Source organism: Ursus maritimus, unplaced genomic scaffold (genome assembly GCF_017311325.1).
Source record: "Ursus maritimus isolate PB19 unplaced genomic scaffold, ASM1731132v1 scaffold_1, whole genome shotgun sequence".
NCBI lineage: Eukaryota > Metazoa > Chordata > Mammalia > Carnivora > Ursidae > Ursus > Ursus maritimus.
In genome coordinates, this window is record NW_024423343.1 from 56,318,679 (window position 1) to 56,339,642 (window position 20,964).

Below are 20,964 nucleotides of genomic sequence, written 5' to 3' on the forward strand. Positions count from 1 at the left end.
GGGGGGGGCGGTGCAGAGGAGGAAGGAGAGGGAAAGAGAATCTTGAGCAGATTCGGTGCCGAGCACGGAGCCCCACACAGGGCTCAGTCTCACTGCCCTGAGACCATGAGCCAAAACCAAGAGCCGCACGCTTAGCCAACTGAGCCACCCACGTGCCCCTGTTTGTCCTTATAAATTACCAGTGAGAAATTAGCTTAGACTTGCTTAGAAATTTCACGTTAGCAGTATTTTCACAAATATCCCAAAGAACAAGTTATTCTTTTTAATTTTGCTTATTATGAAAGTAATGACTACTGATACATATTAGAATTGGGCTATTCCCACTTTTCCTGGGTGGGGATTCAGGGAGGGGGGACATCTAAGAGAGATATTTTAGAATAAAACTTTCATTCACAATTATTTAAAATATGAACATTCATGGGGCACCTGGCTGGCTTGGTCGGTAGAGCATGTGACTCTTGATCTCAGGGTTGTGAGTTCAAGCCCCACACTGGGTATAGAGAGTACTTTAAAAAAAATCTTTTAATGAAATAATTAAAATATGAACACTCAAAGAATTTTTAAAAAATAAAATAGGAACCCCCAAAGAATGAGCAATTATCTTTCCTTTCAAAACACACATTAACATTACCCCTTAATCCTATCAATATAATGTAAATAATATCAGCTATTTTTTTTCAAAAGATAGATTTTTGTGCTTTCTAGATATGAAACATATGTTTTTTAGAGAAATCAAGCCCCAGGAAATCTGAAATGAGAGTAGCTTAAAGTTGGTAGTCTAAGTAATCGAAACATTAATAAAGGACAGAATAAAATGTGATTTGAGCTTTTTCATTTTTCCTTTCATATGGTTTAGTCCATGCTTATTAACTTGAAGGATTAGGAGGGGGAAATGTGGTTTAATTGTAGCATAAAAATAACCTATTAAACCAAGAGATGCAACAAATGCAATGATCTTTTATGGACTTTTGCCATTGTTTATAGTGTAGAGCTTCCTTGGGAGAAATGGAATGATAGAGGAGTTATATGACTTTAATAAATAAGTATGAAAACCAAATAAAGTCTTAATGGCAAACTGAAATATTGATGTATGGCGAGTCCCTGCAGGAGCGATTTTCAGAGCAAGCTCAGAGCTGGTATATTGCACCGTGAACTTAAGGGTATAAAGATGCTTTATTTTCATGACTTTGCCCTATCCTTTGTTCGTCTGAAGGACTTTGTATCCAATCCTGCCAAATTATTTGGCCTTTGAAATTTATTTCTAAAATTGAGAATACGTTGTCCCATAGTTTAATCTTATTCAAATGGAAGAAAGACTATCAGTTTAGAAAACATTTCCCTCTTCCTTAATTCCTAAATCTGAGCTCAGTCATCACCTTACCCACTTTTCAGAGTCACAAATAATCCTAGGAGCCTAATGTTTAAAGTGGTAGATAACTCCAGTTATTGAAAGGAGAAAAGTTAGTATTAATATCAGACCACTAGTGCCATTCACATGTTTTGATATTGTGTCAAAATTTTACTGGTTTGCTTTGTAGTGTTTCTCCATATAGAATTTATACATAGGGAAAGAATATGACTAAAACAAGAATATAATGGGTAGCTTCTATCACTGCTTTTTAAAAGTCCTTGCCAATGATTTCACTCATATGTGGAATTTAGGAAATAAAACAAATGAGCAAAGGGGTAAAAAAAAGAGAGACACAAACCAAGAAACAAACTGCTGGTGACCAGAGGGGAGGGCAGTGAGGGGATGGGTGAAGTCGGTGATGGGGATTAGGGAGGACCCGTGATGAGCACAGGGTCATGTATAGAAGTGTTGAATCACTATATTGTACAACTGAAACTCATAATTCTATATGTTACTGGAATTAAAATAAAAACTTAAAGTAGACTGATATTTTAAAAAAAGTCCTTGCCAAATCATTTATATATATAAAAAAACAGTAAAACATAGCAGTGTCTTTTAAACTCAAGTATTTACAACAAATAATGGGTACCATAAACATTACCGAGCGAGAGGTTGAAACTAGCAAATTTGGCTTCAGGGCTGAAAACCGTAGCTCAGCGTGTGATACACCGCTGCTGAAGAGTGGCATGCATCACTCGGTAGGAGCACAGGCTGGGAATCTGGAGGCCAAGGCTACATCACAGTTCTAGCACTTTCTGGCTGAGTAATCTGAACAAGTCATTTAGCCTCTTGGAGCTCTATTGCCTCTGTCTATAAGGTAAAGGCACTGGGATACGTTGTTACCCAGCCCTTTCCAGCTGGATCTGTCATTTCTGTGTACACACTTAAAGTATGAGGCACATCAACACTGATTTGAAATTATGAAGCTTTGCTGACTTTTGTACATTTAAAATACTATGTGGGAATTCTTCCGGTTCCGGACAAGTTGAATAAATAGGCTTCATTTTATAACTCACAATATTAATAACAAAAGACCTTGTACAAAATCTACACTGCAACTATCAGAAGATTCTGAAAGTGAAGCAAAGCAGGCAGGCCAACCCAAGGAACCCAGCAGCAAGTTGCCTGGTGGTTTGGGGTTGGCTCTTTTCCTCCCTCCCGTGTATCCCCAGCGTGGGCACTGGAGAGGCCCACAACCCATAAATGCTCATAAGCACAGACAAAAAATAATCCAAAGAAAAACCTGCTCTTCCTAACCAGAGCCCTGGGAAAAGACAGCCCAGCCAGAAAACCGTTCCGCCCTTCCTGTCCTCCTCCAGGTGAACATCATGAACAAGCACAGTGCTGCTGCCGCTTCTATTGTAGGACCTGGTTTTGCCCTGCAATCCCCAGGGTGCACCTCTCCCCTGGGAGTGAGTGGAGCCCTGTCATTCATCACTGCCTTGCTGGAGGAAAGTGGCCTGGCTGAGCCTGTGGGTGGCACCTGGACTTTCGTCCCCACCATGTAGTAGGAGCAGCACCCTCTTGGCCCAAGTCTGTGGGTGGAGCCCCGCCTTCACCTTGACCTGCAGTAATGAGGCAGCTGAGACCATGAGCATTAGCTCGTCTTCCACGTGTACCCCATAGTTCCATGCAGCAAGGCATTCCTTCCCAACCAGGTTTCTGGGCAAACCCTGGCTTCCATCCCCACCCTGCAGTAACTAGGAGATGGCCCTTTCCTTCCCCAGAATGTGGGGTACAGTCCTGCCATTTGGGTAACATACAAGTAGGGTGGGCAAAATAGCACTGCCGTAGCATTACAAAGGCTTTGTAAACTAGGTTGATATTTGAACCATGGCCTACAAAAGTGAGCCAGGACATACATCCTAAATCTCAACAGGTTAACTATCTGCTAAAAGGGAAATTTTCGATAGGAACCAGTCTTCTTGTAAAACTCAAAATATCCAGGATTCAGTTCAAAATTACACTTCATACTGGGGGCGCCTGGGTGGCGCAGTCGTTAAGCGTCTGCCTTCGGCTCAGAGCATGATCCCAGCGTTCCGGGATCGAGTCCCACATCAGGCTCCTCCGCTGGGAGCCTGCTTCTTCCTCTCCCACTCCCCCTGCTTGTGTTCCCTCTCTCACTGGCTGTCTTTCTGTCACATAAACAAATAAAATCTTTAAAAAAAAAATTACAGTTCATACTGAGAAGCAGGAAAATTTCAACTCAGATGAGAAAAGACAATCAACAGATGCCGATACTGAAATGACTGAGATGCTAGAATTATCAGACGAGCAGCTACCATAACAAGCTCCAGCAAGCAATTATAAACACTCTTGAAACAAATGAAAAGTAGGAAATAGAAAATAAAAAGTGGAAATTTTAGAACTGAAAATTTTATTAACAATAAACTCGCCAGATAGATGGGCTCAATAGCAGAATGGAGATGACAGAGGAAGGAATTGGTGAACCTGAAGACAGATCAATAGAAATTATCCAACTCAAACAAGAGAAAGAAAATAGGTTTTGAAAAGTGACCCGAGCCTTAGAAACCTGTAGCGGAATAGCGAAAGATTTAACATTTGCATTGTTGGAATCCCAGAAGTGGATAGAGGCTGAAAAAATATTTGAAAAATGAGTGGCTGAAAACTCCCCAGATTTGGTGAAAGCCGAGAAAAATTAAATACTTGGAGACACGTTTATGTAAATGAAATGCATTAGAACAGTAAAGATGAGGAGGCTGCTATAACCCCAGTCACCCAGGTCCAGTTGCATTCACACATGACAGACAGAACTGGCCCAGAATTCCACTTAGCCTCTGACCATAAGCTGATTAGGACAATACCTTGTAACAGACCCTGGCGTGCTGCATAGAAAAGGCCCCTCAAAAGGTTCTTCTCGATAATGACAAAAACGTAGTCCTGGTGAACACTTCTAACCTACTATGCGTAAGAATTACATATATTAATATTAAAGCCTCACGTGAACCTAATAATGGATAGATAATAGAGCTAATAATAAATACTATTATTCCTTTTTTCACATAACTGAGGCCCAGGAAAGGTAACTCACTCGAAATCGCACAGCTAATAGATCATAGAGCTAATTCTAACTTATAGAAGTTATAGAAAACATTAAACTGTTCAGGGGAAACAAAGTCTTTTAAGTGGCATTTTGCCATTGATTTGCCTTATGATTGAATCAGAAATCTTCTCTGCACCTAACAGAGATATAAAGAGGAATTGAGAGTCTGGGTGATGTAGTCATTTGGACATTGTCTAAATATTGTTTAGACAGAATGTTGTTGGGTCATTTTCTCCCATACTCTAGCTCAAGCTCTGTGCTCTGGAAGCCCATTTCTGTTCAAAGCAGCAGCTGCTATTCTTTAGTGATGATAACGCCGGGCATTGTTGGCACTGGTCATGCCACCTCCAGTGCTGTTCTCTTACAAACGTGTGTGCAAAGACTCAGTGTCCCTCTACACCTAGCTTGTCTTTGCACCTGGGAGGTGCTTGCTACAAAGGAATTCCTCCCTTTGAGTCACAGGGGCCTTACATACTCATTGCAAGTTGGCAGTGTCTACGTATTTAACGAATGAATGATTCCATTTATAAATTTTGGCAAATGTTCCTTATCTTTGTTTATTGTTACTGCTGTACAGAACTAGATTGCAGCTTTACCAAGTCATTATTACAGTGATAATCACCAACATTTGCTGAAAGAGCAAGCAAAACTAAAGCTTGCCCAGTGACCACAGGCAGTGGTTATGGCCTTGTAGGATTTTCAGATTGTTTCGTTAAGACCTGGATATAACTGAATCAGATTTACAAGGGGTCAACATCAAGTTATTATGAAAAACATCAAATGGGTTATGTGTTTATTTTAAGATTTTATTTATTTATTTGACAGAGAGAGACAGGCAGTGAGAGAGGGAACAGAAGCAGGGGGAGTGAGAGAGGAAGAAGCAGGCTCCCAGCGGAGAAGCCTGATGTGGGGCTCGATCCCAGAACGCCGGGATCACGCCCTGAGCCGAAGGCAGCCGCTTAATGACTGAGCCACCCAGGCGCCCCGGGTTATGTGTTTAAAAACATAAAGATGACATTTATTTTAGTTAAATTATTCAGCAATGGTTTATCACTCTTCACTCTAATTTAGCAAAATACTTGAATTCCTCTCTGTCCCTTCTAAAATTCCACTGCTCTCTTTTTGTTGAAGATCAAATATCTCATAACATTAACTAGAAGATGTTTGAGTTCTGGCATCTTAGAAGTTATAACTCAGTAAAATTACGAAGCAAAGGACAAACTTCAGGAGAGGCAAGATGGCACAGGTGTTAAAATCGTGGACCCTAGAAATTTCCATAGGCTTGACTCTCAGCTCCACTGCACACTCTGTGCATGACCTTGGGTAAATTACCTAACACTTACGTGCTTGGTTTTATCAGATTTATAAAATGAGAAGAAAAATAATACCTATTTCATAGAGTTTTGTGAGCTTAATGGAAATAATGTAAAGCACTCGGACTAGTGCTTGGCATTAGTAAGCTGGTGCTAATAGTAAACAGCAACTATGGTTAGTTTTAGCCACTAAATTTATTAGTTGTGTGTGTGTATGTATCAAGGCTTATGAATAGATATAAATATGAGCACCATGAATTTAAGAAGGCCCTGGGATACTCTTACTTTTGGAGATCTGATTCCTCTTCATATCAGATATATTGAAATACAATTATATATCCCACATCAGATATAATTTTTATGCCACTTAAAAGAAATGGACAATTTTAAGTTGCCTATTTGGCATATTACATTTTATAGACATTTAAACACTTATTAATTTAGTTTTATTTGGGTTGAATCTCTCCTGAGATGATACGGCAAGTAAATGATGAAGCATGAGCTAGAATTCTCATTTGCTGACTTAAAGCCAAAATTTTCCAAGAGAAAAGATGGGAGGAATGTTTTTACACTCTGCAGAAACTGCTGGAAGCTAGTTCCCTTTTAAGCCTACCTCAAGCTGGATGGAGTGTTTTTTGCTAAAATAAACACTCCAGAATGCTCAAAACTCTGAAAACATTGATGAATTTTTCCTTTCTATATTTTTTTTAGATTGTGGTTTGAATGTTCATAAGCAGTGTTCCAAGATGGTCCCAAATGACTGTAAGCCAGACTTGAAACATGTCAAGAAGGTATACAGTTGTGACCTGACGACACTCGTGAAAGCCCATATCACTAAGCGACCAATGGTGGTGGACATGTGCATCAGGGAAATCGAATCTAGAGGTGAGGCGTTTCCAGTGTGGTTCAGCAGTTGTAACGCACCGTGAGTGCAAGTTCTGACGCCCTTCTGGTGCCTCATTGCATAATCCAGTTGTCTTCTGTAAGTTTAGGGGGGAATGATTTCAGATGTCAAATGATCTGAAAGGCTGAAAGGAGTTAATTTAGCAAATAATGAACCAGCTTGATTTTAAGGTACATTTAACTAGTTATAGGAAATATGCTTAAATATTTTTATGGATGATGATGTTTCTAGTCTATAAAAAGTTGACATGTAGACAGCAATTTGTTTTTCACTTTTTACATTTCTCTGGGTCCAAGAAACAAAGGTGTAAATGCTCTATTAAAACTATCCTAAACCAAAAACCAGAGCTGCATCCTAATCATTATTTCCCATTTGGGAACCACTGGTATGGGCCTATTAATATGGTTAGCTTAGTCTTCGGTTATGTAAAAGAATTTATGGTATAATTGGGATGAATTCTTTCCCTTAAGGCTCCACATATTTGATCTAATTAGACTAAGTGATGAGCCAAATTACAAATACGCAGGTAACAGTAGGTCAGAGTTTAAAAACTGAGTGCAGTGGTTTTATTTTAGGAGAAAATGTGAAGAGGTTTCTAAACAAGTACATTTAATCATCCTCTCATGCACATTACTTCCCCAGCCTGAATATGGGAAGAAGTTAAAATTTGGAGAAAAGGCCTAATTCCAAAGAAACTAATTAGCTCCCTTGCTTTATCTGTACAGGTCTTAATTCTGAAGGACTATATCGAGTATCAGGATTTAGCGACTTAATCGAAGATGTCAAGATGGCTTTTGATAGAGGTGCGCTTTTCAGCGTGTTCGTTAACTTCCGACAACAATGCTCTCTGCCAAGAAGGCACAAGTTCTTATGTTCTTCTTTACGTCATTTGTCGAAGTCATTGATTATTATACCAAATTAAGTTACCTTGGAATTTTACTTTTTATTAGTACATTAAACTGTTACATTTCAAAGTGAGAAAGAAACGTAAAATGTAACTGTATTACCAGTACCTGAGCACCCAAGGCTGGTCTGTGTTCATAAAAATATACACAGAACAGTTAAATTTACCAAAATCATGGAGAAAATAGGGCAGGGTGGTTGGGGGAATCTCAGATTTCCCAGGTTGTAGTTGACCCACCTAACTGCCTGTCGTCCATGCATCCCATCACTATATTTGACTGAGTGGAGACCCACCACAGAATTTTTATTGATTTTAATAAATGCCATAAAGGAAAATATTAATAACTGTGGAACATAGCCTAGTTTGTTGGGGTTGAGGGAATGCTGGAGATAAGAGCCTTTTCCAAAGAATAGTGGTTGATCATATAATGGTTGAGTAGCAAAGAAACAGAATATATAAAGACCTTGGCAAGAGAAGAGTGTGCAAAGGCCCTGAGGCCATCCTTGTCAAGGCCCTAAAAAGTGCTGTGGCTTAGAGAGTAAGAAGTGAAAGGAGAGGGGACAAGATACAATTATCTTACTATAGAAAGAATTAGCTGAATGGTAGAAGTGTTCTCAGATCAGCATCCAAATTCAGTTTTACCTGTCGTATAACTGAACTATAAGATTGGTGACTTTATTTTCCAAACCAAAAATTGGATGTGTACCCTATAATGAGACAATATATTTGAAATGTGGATTCTTATAGAAAAATAACTAATAGATAGTGGAAACAGGAACCATGTGGCAGAAGAGAATACCAATATTCTCTCTTTTTTCCTGAGTAAAAATGTTGATAGATGTGGTATTTGCCTTCATAATTCTTCTACCTTCCTTTTGTGCTCTCCCCCAGCCCCTTTTCCAGGTCTTTGGGCCCCTAGCACCCGCACACTTGCCTGAGGTCCCTCAGGGAAGCATTCCACGTTGCCTTTTCCTCCCAGAAAGTGGTCTATCCCAATTTGTACTGCCACTGCCTGTGATTTCAACCAAGTGTGAAAGACAGATATCCGTGATCTAATTCACACTGGAATGTGAATGTCTGATAGGCCATGGTATTTTGCATTTAAAAGAGGCTTCTTTCATTTTCATTTTTTTTAAAGATTTTATTTATTTATTTGACAGAGATAGAGACAGCCAGCAAGAGAGGGAACACAAGCAGAGGGAGTGGGAGAGGAAGAAGCAGGTTCATAGCAGAGGAGCCCGATGTGGGGCTCGATCCCATAACGCCGGGATCACACCCTGAGCCGAAGGCAGACACTTAACCGCTGTGCCACCCAGGAGCCCCTAAAAGAGGCTTCTTTAAAGAACAGACTTTATTAGAGTAGTTTTAGGTTTAGTTTTAAGGTAACAGCAGTTTTAGCTTACAAATTTCACAGAAAGTACAGAGATTTCCCATATAACCTCTCCTCTCGTGCCCCCCCAACTTGTTATTAACATCTTGCATTAGTATAGTACATTTGTTACAACTGATGAACCAACATTGATATGTTATTAGTAACTAAAGTCCGTAGCTTACGTTGAAGTTCACTATGTTGTACAGTCTGTGGGTTTGGCAAAAGCATAATGTCCTCTATCCACATTACAGTGGCGCATAGAACTTTCACTGCCATGAGAATTGTCTGTGGTTTACCTGTTCATCCTTCCCTTTCTCCCCCTGAACCCCAGACAACCACTGTTCTTTCTACTGACTCCATAGTTTTGCCTTTTCCAGAATGTTGTATAGTTGGAATCACAGAGTATGTACCCTTTTTCAGCTGATTTCCTTTACTTAGCAGAATGCATTTGAAGTTCTCCCATGCCTTTTCATGGCTTGATAGCGCTTTTCTTGCTGTTGCTTACTACCATTCCTTTGTCCAGATATATCACAGTTTATTCGCCTATTGAAGGACATCTCAATTGCTTCCAATTTTTTGGCAATTATGAATGAGAGTGGCTATAAATCTTTGTGAGCGCATTTTTGTGTAGACATAAGTAGTGTTCAGCTCGTCCGGGTAAATACGCAGGAGTGTGATTGCTGGATCATACGGTAAGAGGACGTTTAGCTTTGGAAGAAACCGTCTCCCCCCGAAGTGGCTGTACCATTTTGCCTTCCCACCACAACAGCTTCCAGTTCTGTGGCTCCACATGCTCTCCAGCATCTGTCTGGGTTCTGGATTTTAGCCATTCAAATACCTGGGTGGGGAAGAGCCTGCTTTTTTAACTGGTAGAAATCATTCATAAGCCAAATGGAATAAAAGGAACCTAGTAGAAGATCAGCTCAGGGTAGGCACTAATTAAATCTTTTGTAGATGAAAATCCGATATTTTAACCAGTGACTAAATGCAGGGGAGTAAAGGAAGGCCAGGTTTACTTGAGAGTCTTAAGGCCCAGCATCTCTAAAGCACTCCTCTGTCTTATAACTTCTGTTAGTTCAACACTCTGAAGTTTTGTTTCATTTTACTGTCACTTCTTACTATCTGCCTACCCCCAGGGCTCAGACAACATCCCGTCTTGTGTCGGAGCCTGGGGTGAGTCAGAGGTGGCCTTTTGTAAGTTAGGGCCTTTCTTGTTATTTTTCGTATGCTCCAGGTTTATTTTAAAAAGAAAGGAAAAGCCATCAGGCATCATTCCCCTAGGAATTCTCAAGTACTCCTGAAATTTACAAATACTGCTATTGACCTCTGTCCTCTCCTACTCCCCCTCCTAATTAAACCTGGAAAAATAAGTAACTTCAGAATAGAAAATTCAAAAAAAAAAAAAAACACAAAAAACAAAACCCACAAAGACCAAAAACAAAACAAAAACCCCGATTTTGCTTTCCACAGAAAATTGATCGTTTATATCCATCAGCACACCGAATTTGATACTAAACACTGACGCACTGCTAATCTCTAAAGACTGTACAAAAATACGTTATCGAAACAGTGCTCTGCATGCAGGTAGTTCCTCTCATTTTTTTAACATCCTTCCCAGATGGTGAGAAAGCAGATATTTCTGTGAACATGTACGAAGACATCAACATCATCACCGGCGCGCTGAAGCTCTACTTCAGGGATCTCCCGATCCCCCTGATCACGTACGACGCCTACCCGAAGTTTATCGAGTCCGCCAGTAAGTCCGCGGGCGCGCCCCAGGGACCCGGCGGCCCGCCTCCGCGCGCACCGCTTCGCCGGTTTTCCCGAGTTTCTCGAATGCGTGTTAACTGTTTCCCCCTCGCCTCTCTGCACGGCTAATATACTCACAGGAGTTCTGACCTCCTCTCTAACGTCGGTCATTTATGACTTCTGCCGTCCGAAGCTGCTTTGTAATGTGCTAACCCTCACTTTCCAAAGTAAGGCTTCGCCCAGTGCTCCTTAGGGAAGGACCGACACTTCCACAAAATAAAAATAACTAGAAAAATAAAATTGAAAAACAGGACCAAACTCTTTTGTTACTGGATTCAGCTAGGCGTAAAAGTCGCTCTGTCAGGTTCCATAAAAGTTTCCAAATTCTTACTTTCAGTTTCTGTCCTCCTCCTGTGACAGACCATTAACAGGCAGTTTGCGAGCTGGCACTGGTCCGTAGACCATACTTTAGGAGCACTGTTTTAGATCAAGAAGTGGTTTTTTAAGTTCTAGTTGAGATGCAAATGAGAAAAAGCAAAGGCTTATATGCCAAATTTTATTTATGGTGCAAAACTCATACCTGTAATTCACACTTCATTTTTTTAAAGAAGGGAATTTTTAACAGATTTTAAGTGTTGGCATTGCCATTTTTTAGGAAAGATAGGCTATTTCTGTCATTTGCTTTTCTCTCTTAAAAACCATATGTTGTCTTGATCTTTAAATAATAACATGACTTTCTTAGTAACACTGATTTGCTTTTTGACTTGGAAATTTCGTGAAGTACAGGCTTGCTTTGTTCTAATTTTTAGTTTCCCCTTTAGTGCTTTTGTTGAGAATTTCTGTGGTTAGTTCCCTGGAGCCCTGATTTCTTGGGGGTCAGCCCAGCTCTCATGTAAAGAACAGCCAGGAGAATTACACTGCTTTGTACAAATGTCCGCGTTAGGAGTCTGAAAGACTCTAGATCTCTCCCATAGGAATTTAACTCCCCTTATTTTGGGATCGATTCAGTGCTGATCGTGAAAACTGTCTGCGGGAGCTCATGCGTTACTGTTTTGTGGGGCAGATGTTTCCACCCCAGAGAGAGAAGTCTGATGGCCATGAACATGGATGTCTCTTGACACACACATCATGAAGGGCTGCTCTGTCCACAATTTGCCCTGATCTGCAGGACAACACTGAGGGCCCAAGAGGACAGTGTCCTGTTCCCAGTGTGGCTTTGGAGGAAAACAAACTTAGCTTCTGTGCCGAAGCCAAGGGCACCCCATTAGCAGAGGACAAAGCAGTCCTTCAAACCCAGGTTCCGAACTCTACACAACTGCCTCATCTATGTAGAAGAAAAATCCAAGCCTTCCTTATTGGGGTTCAAGGTTTTGCCCCCCACACTCCCACATCGTTTCACCTTCAAGCCCACACCTACTTCAGCTGCCTCGGTTAACCTTCCAAACCATCTGTCAGGGTTCTGGGGTTTGTATCTGGAACAGGCCTCCCTTTGCACATCAGCAACCCCCCTGTTCTACCTCAGAGAGCTCTTCAAAGCCATCACAGGACAGAAACTTCCCTAAATCAAGGTGGATTCCTTCTTATAATTTCAACTATTTTGATGTGTGATTTCCATGACACCAAAACCATGGCCTAATACTTATATACAATATCAATGTTTATTGCACGTGCTTGCTACTGATCTCATTGTTTATGGAACACTGTGTCCTTGTCTGTGTCTCTTCTAGCAGTAGAGTCTGTTTCATTCTTTAGACACATAGATACCACCCTTCTCTTACCTTTAGAGGCACATAAGGGAGATGAGACAAGCTAATATTTATAGAGCCAGAAATCATATTAGGCATTTTACAGCCACAATATCATTTTAGTTTAGTTTTAGTTTAGTAATCTCTCCACCCAGTGTGGGGCTCGAACTCATGACCCTGAGATCAAGAGTTGCAAGCTCTTCCAACTGAGCCAGCCAGGCGCTCCGCCAGGATATCATGTTAGGAAGGAGATGTTATAGGTGTAAGTAAATTGTCCAAGGTGCTGTGGCTGGAGGAGGTGGCCCTGGCATTCTGACTCACATCTGTCTAATGTCCCAGCCCTCACTCCCTCCACTCAGCCCACTGCCTGGCTTCCCGGGTGGAACAGAAGACTTACCCACGGGAGGAAGGCAGGGGGGCAGGACGTCCTCCCAAAGGGTGGTCAGGGCGAGCTGATCCTTCCAGAGGCAGGTGCTCTTGAACCTTTTTATCACTCAGCCCCTAGGAAATGGGGGACCCTGTTCTTTAGGGCTTGGGTTTCTCTGGCATTCATTAGCGTTTCTTGCCAACAAAAACTCAGAATTCACATTTAAGTTTTCTCCTGCAAAAGCTGTCTGAGCTGTGCTGTTGCAGCCTCCCGCAGACATGCTGCCACTTGGAAGCTGGAGGCGAGTGGCTACAGGAAATGAAAAAGGGACACACGGGTGGTGGAGGCCAGGGCATCTCATCTAAGGGCTTGAAGGTCTTCATAATCCCCTGGAAACTGCCCTTGAACCACCTGGAAGTCTCGGACTACCGAGCCCTTATTCCTCACTGCCTCTCCCCACCGGTTAGGAAATTGCTGTCCCTCGATGCAGTGGCCCAGAGGACAGGTGCCTGTCGCAGGCCTGCCCAGTAACCCAGCACGCAGGGCACTTCCTGACCGCGATGAAAATGGCACTGCCGGCACTGGATGTGGAAATCTTTCTCTGGCCAAGGACTCTACAAGCTCTGTTCCCAGATCTTAGACAATATGACTCAGTGTGTAACCTTGAGTGAGTCAGATAAACTCAGAAATAAAACCCAGGGTTCTTCGTCCCAAGCAACTGAAAATGTCCTGAAGGGAAGCCTGGGATGAGAACTTGCTGAGTTTTTCCCTCAACTCTGACACTGAGTCACCCCTTATGCTTGGCTAAGTCTTATTTCTTCTTATATTTGAATTTTTCTCTAAAAGAATTGACAGCACATACTTTAAAAAGAACTTTTAACTAGATGTTGATACAGGTTCAGGCGCCCATTTCCTGCCCTCACAATGTCCACATTTCCAAATACTTCCAGACCTTCTTCAGATACGATCGCTGCTTCTCCTCTGTTTCACTCAGCCCCCAGGCCATCTTTCTCCTCCGTCTCCCCATCACGCTTCGCCTGGACCTCTTACACAGCCTCCTTCCCTCATGCCGAAGGTTGCGTTCGTGTCTTGTCTTTTAGACTAACCCCTTTACAAGCGGGAGTTCTCTCATATTTATTTTCCCATAGCACCTGCGAGAGTCCCTCACTTACATACTAGGGGCTCAAGAAATATTTGTTGAATGAGTAAACAATTTTATATTGAGAACTACAGAATCTTGAGAGTTTTTAGATCTTCTAAAGGGTCATGTTAACAAGACTTCCTTCTAAAACACATTCTTTTATAAATACCCAGTAACTGCAAGATCTCCGCTTCTCTCTGCAGGCAGCTGCTGGCGGACAGATGTCACAGTCAGAAAACCCTGCTTGTGCACAACAGAGATCCGCCTGCTTTTGCCTCCCTCCCATTGGAATGGTCCTAATATCACCCTCTTCCCCATACAAGCCCGAAACTACTAATGGTGGTTGTTCGTCTCTAAATACATTCCAGTTTGTCTTTCTTTCTCTTTAACTTTGCTGTGGTCTTCTTAGGGCAAAAGATTTGTGTTCTCTGAAAAAATTATGGGTAATACGTCTTTAAGTAGGGAAAAAAAGAAAAAGAAAAATTAATTCCAGGGAAGAATCTCTGTCAATTTGATGTCAGTATATTCAAATGCAGTTTATCATATGTCCCCAAATTCACATCTCCAGTCCGGACCTCTCCCTGAGCACCAGACTAATCCGCCATCAGCACGCTCATTTGGGTGTCTGAAAGACACCTCAAATAGAACCCTGGATCTTGCCATGAAACCTCTTCCACCTCCACCCTCCCAGTTGCCAAAGCCCAAAACTTAGCTCATTCTTGATTCTTCTCCCCCTCATACATCCCTTATCAGGAAATCCCATGGACTCTACCTTTAAAATATACCCGGAATCCAGTAACTTCTTATCACCTTCACTGCCACCACCTGACCTAAGCTAGAGTCATTCCTCACTTGGATTTCTTTTTAAAGCTATATTTATTTATTTGAGAGAGAGAGAACAAGAGAGTGTGTGCAAGCCTGGAGTCAGACGGAGAAGGAAAGAATCTTAAGCAGACTCCCCGCTGAGCACAGAACCCATAGGGGGCTCAGTCTCACAACCCTGAGATCATGACCTGAGCCCAAACCAAGAGTCAGATGCTTAAGACTGTGCTAGCCAGGCGCCCCCCTCACCTGCATTTTTGTAATAGTTACTAGAATGGTCTGTTTTTACTCTGATCTTTCCATAGTCTGTTTCCCACGTGGCAGACAGAGGAGAGATACTGTGAGCAATGTCTGTCAGATCATGTCCTTGTTCAGCACCTTCCCATTTCTCTCAGTAAATTGCTGAGTCCCTGCAATAGCCCACAGCCCCTGACACAACAGTGTCCTGTTACCTTTCTGACCTCACTCCCTTCCATTTCCCTCTGCTCACTCGAGTGCAGCCACATTTGGCTTCTCACTTGTCCTCAAACGTCACAGGCATACTCGCCCCTCAGGATCCTTGCACGGCTGCCCCTCTGCCTGGAACCCCTACCCCTAGATCTCCGTGTGGTTCATCCCCCCCGCGCCCTCAGAGTCTTTACTGAAGACCTACTTTCTCATGGAGGTCTATCCTGACCCCCAGTTAAAATTGCACCCCCTAACACTTGTGGTGTTTCTTACCCTGCTGTTTTCTTCCATTGCACTAGCCTCATTCTAATACAGTACAAACTGGAAGGGATGTGTTCATTATTGTCAGTCACCCTCCGAGACAGAAAATAAGCTCTCTGTGAGCAGGGAATTTTTTTTATTTGCTAGTCCACCAACACTGTCCCTAATTTCACACCATCTAAAGATTCTCCCTGCAAAGATTAAATGTGGAAATTAAAAGGAAACGGTTACTTTTTTTCAATTTCCAAAACAATATAGTTTCAAATTACCTAGTCCTGTGGTAAAAATTATAAATACTAAGTAAAAGTTTTCTATAGTAAATGGAATTTTCTTAATTCTAGAAATTAAATGATTGAATTTCAGTATCCGAGATGGTATTGCTGTTATGAACTGACATTCTTTAAAGACCCGAAGTTTCAAAGACCATGCATCAATGATCATGGCAAATAATACATCCTTCATTACTGAGAAACGAACCAGGAACCCTGGGTAAGCTTTGGGCAGAAATTCTAAAATGGCCAAAGTTTCTTTGAGTTAAAAAGCTTCACTCTTCACATGCTGACATTTATCGAATCTGCGCTGCCAGTGCTAGGAACTCTCACATTCACTTTTCTGTCAGTTTTAACCTGAGTCTGATGCATTGCCATTGAGTCGGTTTGTCTTGGACGTTAGAAAACTAGGATTCTGAGTCTTGTGTCTTAAATGATACGCTGTGGTCAGCTGTGGCCTTCCAGCATTTGAAGGCTGCTCTCCTGATTGAGACTCAGCACTCTGGGGTCGCCGTGCAACTGCCGTGCAATCCCACATTTAAAGGCACCCTATCTGCCTGACGTCGGAGTAGAAGCAGGAATGTGCTAGGTGCTCTTTTCGAGAGCACAGAATTCCGAAGACATCTGATGTTTCTGATTATGGAAATAATTGATGAACTAAATGCAGTCTGTGACCTCAAAGGAACATGCTGGGTTTTGGCCAACACAGCAGAACTAAAATGTCCAAGTGAAGATGGGTCCCTGTGAAGCTTATACCTTCGGAGGGGCCGCCTTCCTTTCGGGGACCCTGCTGGCACTCCCAACAGTGAGAACTGCCTTCACAGTCTCACTGCGTTCTCCAGATGTCCTAAGTAGTAGAGTATGTTTGTGCTCGGAGGGTAGATTTGACTTTTTCACATAACGAAAAGTAAATTAAAACCAAGGAAGTAAATACTGGATGATACCTTTCTTGGTTTAAAAAGAAAAGAGCATGAATATCAATTCAGACTTGGGCAGGGGGCTGCCAGGGGCAGCGTTTGTTCACCGTCGCTGAACGGGGATGTCCCAAGTATTCTGAACGAATTAACATCCCGTAAGTACGTCTGTAATGTTGTAAGATGACCTCATTTGCATATCTACGTTTTTAAGCTGTGTATGCATGTGTCTGATTTCTTTATGGTTACATCCTGTCTACCCAATGTCCAGGTCCCACCGTGACCAGACCCTAAGGCACTCAAGTGAATCAAGTGGGTGCTGTCCCCAAAAGTCCCGAGCCAATGTGTTGAAACTAAGCCTTTTGGAAATCTGAGACTCGAGCCTTAAAAATATTTTCCAGAGCTGTGGGCAAGGATCTGTGAGAAAGCATTTCTTACCGGTCCTAGAAGATCACCCCAAGAATAAAATCCAGTGAAGCAAAATTTATACAAGTTGTCTGTTAAGGTTCTTCTCCTTGGTATTCAACTTGCTATTTCAGAAATGATGGATCCCGATGAGCAATTAGAAACCCTCCACGAGGCCCTGAAGCTGCTGCCGCCCGCTCACTGCGAAACCCTGCGGTACCTCATGGCGCATCTAAAGAGGCAAGTTACAGGCTCGGAAGCTTCTGCTTGCACTGCAGCCGAATTTTAAGAATCAGATGAAACCAAAGGTGAAAGAAAGGACAAATTATTGAGGGAATAAACAAATGCACAAGTTGAGAAGGAATGCTAAAAATACGCTGCGCTACGGTGCCGGATACAGACGGGATTCTGACGCAGCCGTATTTGCAGTTCCAGTCTGTGTTTGCAAATATGTGAGAGATACTGATGTTCTGCCAAGGACGTAACCGATTTTTGTGGAAAGAGAAAAGGTTGTGGCTGTAAGGACATGAGCATTAGCATAGTAAAGAGCGAAGCAACTCGCCAGAAGGCTCACTTTTCTTACTTCTTGCTCCAAAATAGGCACTTCGCACTTGGTGACAGGATTTTAGATGATCGCATTAATGTCTCCCACACTGAAAACGGCTATAAAAAATGGAGTAAAATAAGGCTAGGTAGAGGGAGGAATAGAAAATACAATATTTCGGTTACTTCTGGCTTCATGTCTTAAGTAGGTTGATGGTATAACTGCATTTCCCTGCTCGGCCCCTCGCGCTCTCTACCAGTTGAAGCAAACTATTTTAAATTATGTGATCAAGTTTTAGTGGTTTTGGAGTTTCAAAATATAAAACCAATTAGAAACAAAAAAGACAGAACTTGACATCTATTTTGTATGCCTCTCGGCAAGAGCTACCCAGAAATGAATATTTAACTGATGGCGCATTTAACATTTACATGATTTCCCTCCTTAGAAGCAGCGGGAGCTAAAACTTGTGTTTAATATGCTTACAACTTCCCTTGCAAATTCAAGTTTGCTTCATATAGGGATGCAATTAAGTCCTTCACACTAAAGCAGAGGAACAGCTCTCAAATCCCAGTCTGGGCCTTTGCTGTAGCAGGAGAGCGGGACCTCGAACACTCAGCCTCCCGGCCCAGGTGGCTTGCCCTCAGCCATCTCTGTGCCCCCACCGCCCTCCCCAGATACTCAGTAAAAATCCAGGGGACAGGACAGCCCAGTGGTAGGAGGGGCTGATGGAATAATCGAGACGACCCAGCCCCTTGTCCACTATGTGCAAACACACCCCTGCGGCCCGCGGCGGCTCATAGAACCGAACGCACACAGTCCAGCAGCGAGCTCGGGCGGGGGCTTCGGTGATCACCAGAAGGTTAATTTATCAGTATAATTTACTTTGAAGTGAAGAGGGGGACGGAGAACGCACGTAGCCGGAGAGTTGGTAAGTGGGCAGGAACCCAGTTTTTGTTTTAGTGCTCGAGCTGCGTGCAGAAGGCCGGCGCTTACACGAAGGCCGCTCCTTTGCTTATGTTTTTCAGAGTGACCCTGCACGAGAAGGAGAATCTTATGAACGCCGAGAACCTTGGCATTGTGTTCGGCCCGACCCTGATGAGATCGCCAGAGCTAGACGCCATGGCCGCCTTGAACGATATACGATACCAGAGACTGGTGGTGGAGCTGCTGATCAAAAATGAAGACATTTTATTTTAAACTTTAGTTCGCAGGGAAAAAAAATGTTTTGCAGATGAAGGAATGTTTTATAGTAATTTAATTGGCTCTTATAGCTGAATTATTTCTTGGTTAGACGTTTGGGCAGATAGCCAGATTAAAATGAAGGAACTTTCCATTGTTTCAGTAGCACCGCTCAGCTGTCCTTGTAAAACAGTGAACACACGCGCTCCAGTTCTCGTAACCCTGGGTGTTTATCATGTTAAGAGAACTCAAGCTATTGCATGGTTAGCCCCCTCTTTGGCAAGGGAACCCCACACAAAGGAGACAACAAGCCTGCACCGCCTCTTTGTCCCGGGTAGTCTGTGGTTGTAATTCAGCATGTTTCGCAGAGTCAATCTGTCGTGACTTCGCTTTCGGGTTCTGTGTCGTTGGTTTCCGACGCTTCTACGAACACGCGCACAAACGGATGAAGCAGCACCTCCGGCCGCTGCCCCGCCATAGACTAGAGCATATGCCGACTGTCCTCCCAGCGCTTGGTTTCTGGTTTCTCTTAGTTCTTCTCTAACATAGTCCTTTCTTGCCAGCAAAAGCAAAATGTGTTTTCAGATTTGTTACTTTAGTAAATTATCCACCAATAAAAAAAGTACAATGCGGAACATCTTCTGTTATGTTATTATTGGCTTTTAGTTGCCATTTTGTGTTTTTATCTGGCATGGATTTATTAATTTATTAAATCTGGATTTAGAAATCAAAAATATTGATAGCTTACCTTTTCCCCACTATTGAGAATATTTGGGGAAATGTGTTTGGCCATTTATTTAATACTAAGGTTTTGTGTTGAGTTCCTAAAATAATTTAAAACTGCTGAGGATTAAAACACCCATCCATTGGATTGTTCTTCTTGCATACTTCGGCAGAAAGCTCGACTATTTTCTCAACTTTTGTGGGGGGCGGGGGGCAGGCAGTTTTTCCTTCTCGAGCCATCAGAAGAAGAAAGACCAACTAAAAAGAGTGACTTCTTCAATGTTTGATTTGTCGGAAATGATGGTGGGGCTGACGAGGTTGCCGGAGAGGAGTCGGTCCACAGGCATCTAGATGGCAGGACACCTGTGCTGGGCCTGATACTGTCACCAGCCACCCATGTGCCTTTGCATAATGACCCCCCAGGGTCTGTCAAATGAGCAGCCTTCAGAACTCCAGTTCTATCCTGCTTTAGAAAGTAAAAATTATAATCGTGCAAGGCACATTTTTGTGTTTTTGCCACTTAAATCCTTAATACTATGAAGACTATCTCAAAGATAATGGTAACTGACAGAAGTTTTTCCTAGTTTTGCCCTGGGCTCTAATAGGAAGTTGACGGTACAACTGCTAACGCAGGCGTTCAGAAAAGTATGGTTGTTCAAGAGTTAGTCCCTCAGCACTGCCTTCTCAGACACAGCGTCCCATGGAAAATGTCATCACACTGAACACTGAATACATAGATTAAGAGGGTCCAGAGATCTGTTTTGTATAACGTAGAAACTTTCTTTAAAATGGAGGCCACTAAAAGGCACGATACACTTAAGTCAATACTCTTGACTCATGAAATACATTTGTCAGAGAACTCTGATCACAGGAATCTGTCCCAGGTTACGTAAGGCTGCTGAACTGCTCTGTGTTCATGGCTAATGTTCATTTTGTACAAAGGGCTTTTAAAGGAGAAATTCAGTTGTAAAGAAATATGCCTTATTAGAATATAATCATGCTGTTCTTTTCCTAAAAGGAACAGATATGGTTGACTTTCAAGTAGGCACTTTTTCTTTTCTAAGGGAAAATTCGTTTCTTGTTCCGATTTACCGAAACTTAAAATATTCCATAAAATTACCCGGGAAAATCCAGATAGCAGAAATATTTAACACTGTGCCTTCCTTCAAGAGGTCTCAAACAAGTTTTAAAAGGCCACAGACAACACACACACAGTGCCACTTAAATCACTTCTGTCTTCCACAGGTGTAGACGTAAGCTCTGTGGTGCTGAGGTAACGTTGCACCCTTCCCCCAGCTGGACTGCATTGACATTCAGGGTTAAGTGTGATTATTAATGTGAGGTTCCAAGTCACCTGATGAATCCGTCCCACTTCAATGTCAGACCAAAGGCAGCACCGGAAGGGCACAGCTCCCGTGCGCGGGTGACAG

At 42.4% G+C, this 20,964-nt stretch overlaps 1 protein-coding gene across 8 annotated transcripts in view; it reads left to right on the plus strand.

Annotated features, from left to right (window-relative positions):
* CHN1 (chimerin 1) overlaps positions 1-19,446 on the plus strand; it is a 223,818-nt gene extending 204,372 nt beyond the window's left edge. For 5 of the 8 annotated variants that reach the window (XM_040643705.1, XM_040643711.1, XM_040643701.1 and 2 more), the window contains 5 exons: positions 6,500-6,673; positions 7,418-7,495; positions 10,587-10,724; positions 17,223-17,328; positions 18,658-19,446. In XM_040643705.1, coding sequence (XP_040499639.1) covers positions 6,500-6,673; positions 7,418-7,495; positions 10,587-10,724; positions 17,223-17,328; positions 18,658-18,829 — 668 coding nt within the window. In that variant the 3' untranslated portion in view covers positions 18,830-19,446. The other 3 variants (XR_005838374.1, XR_005838375.1, XR_005838376.1) reach the window with 3 other exon arrangements.
* Positions 19,447-20,964: the final 1,518 nt, after the last annotated feature.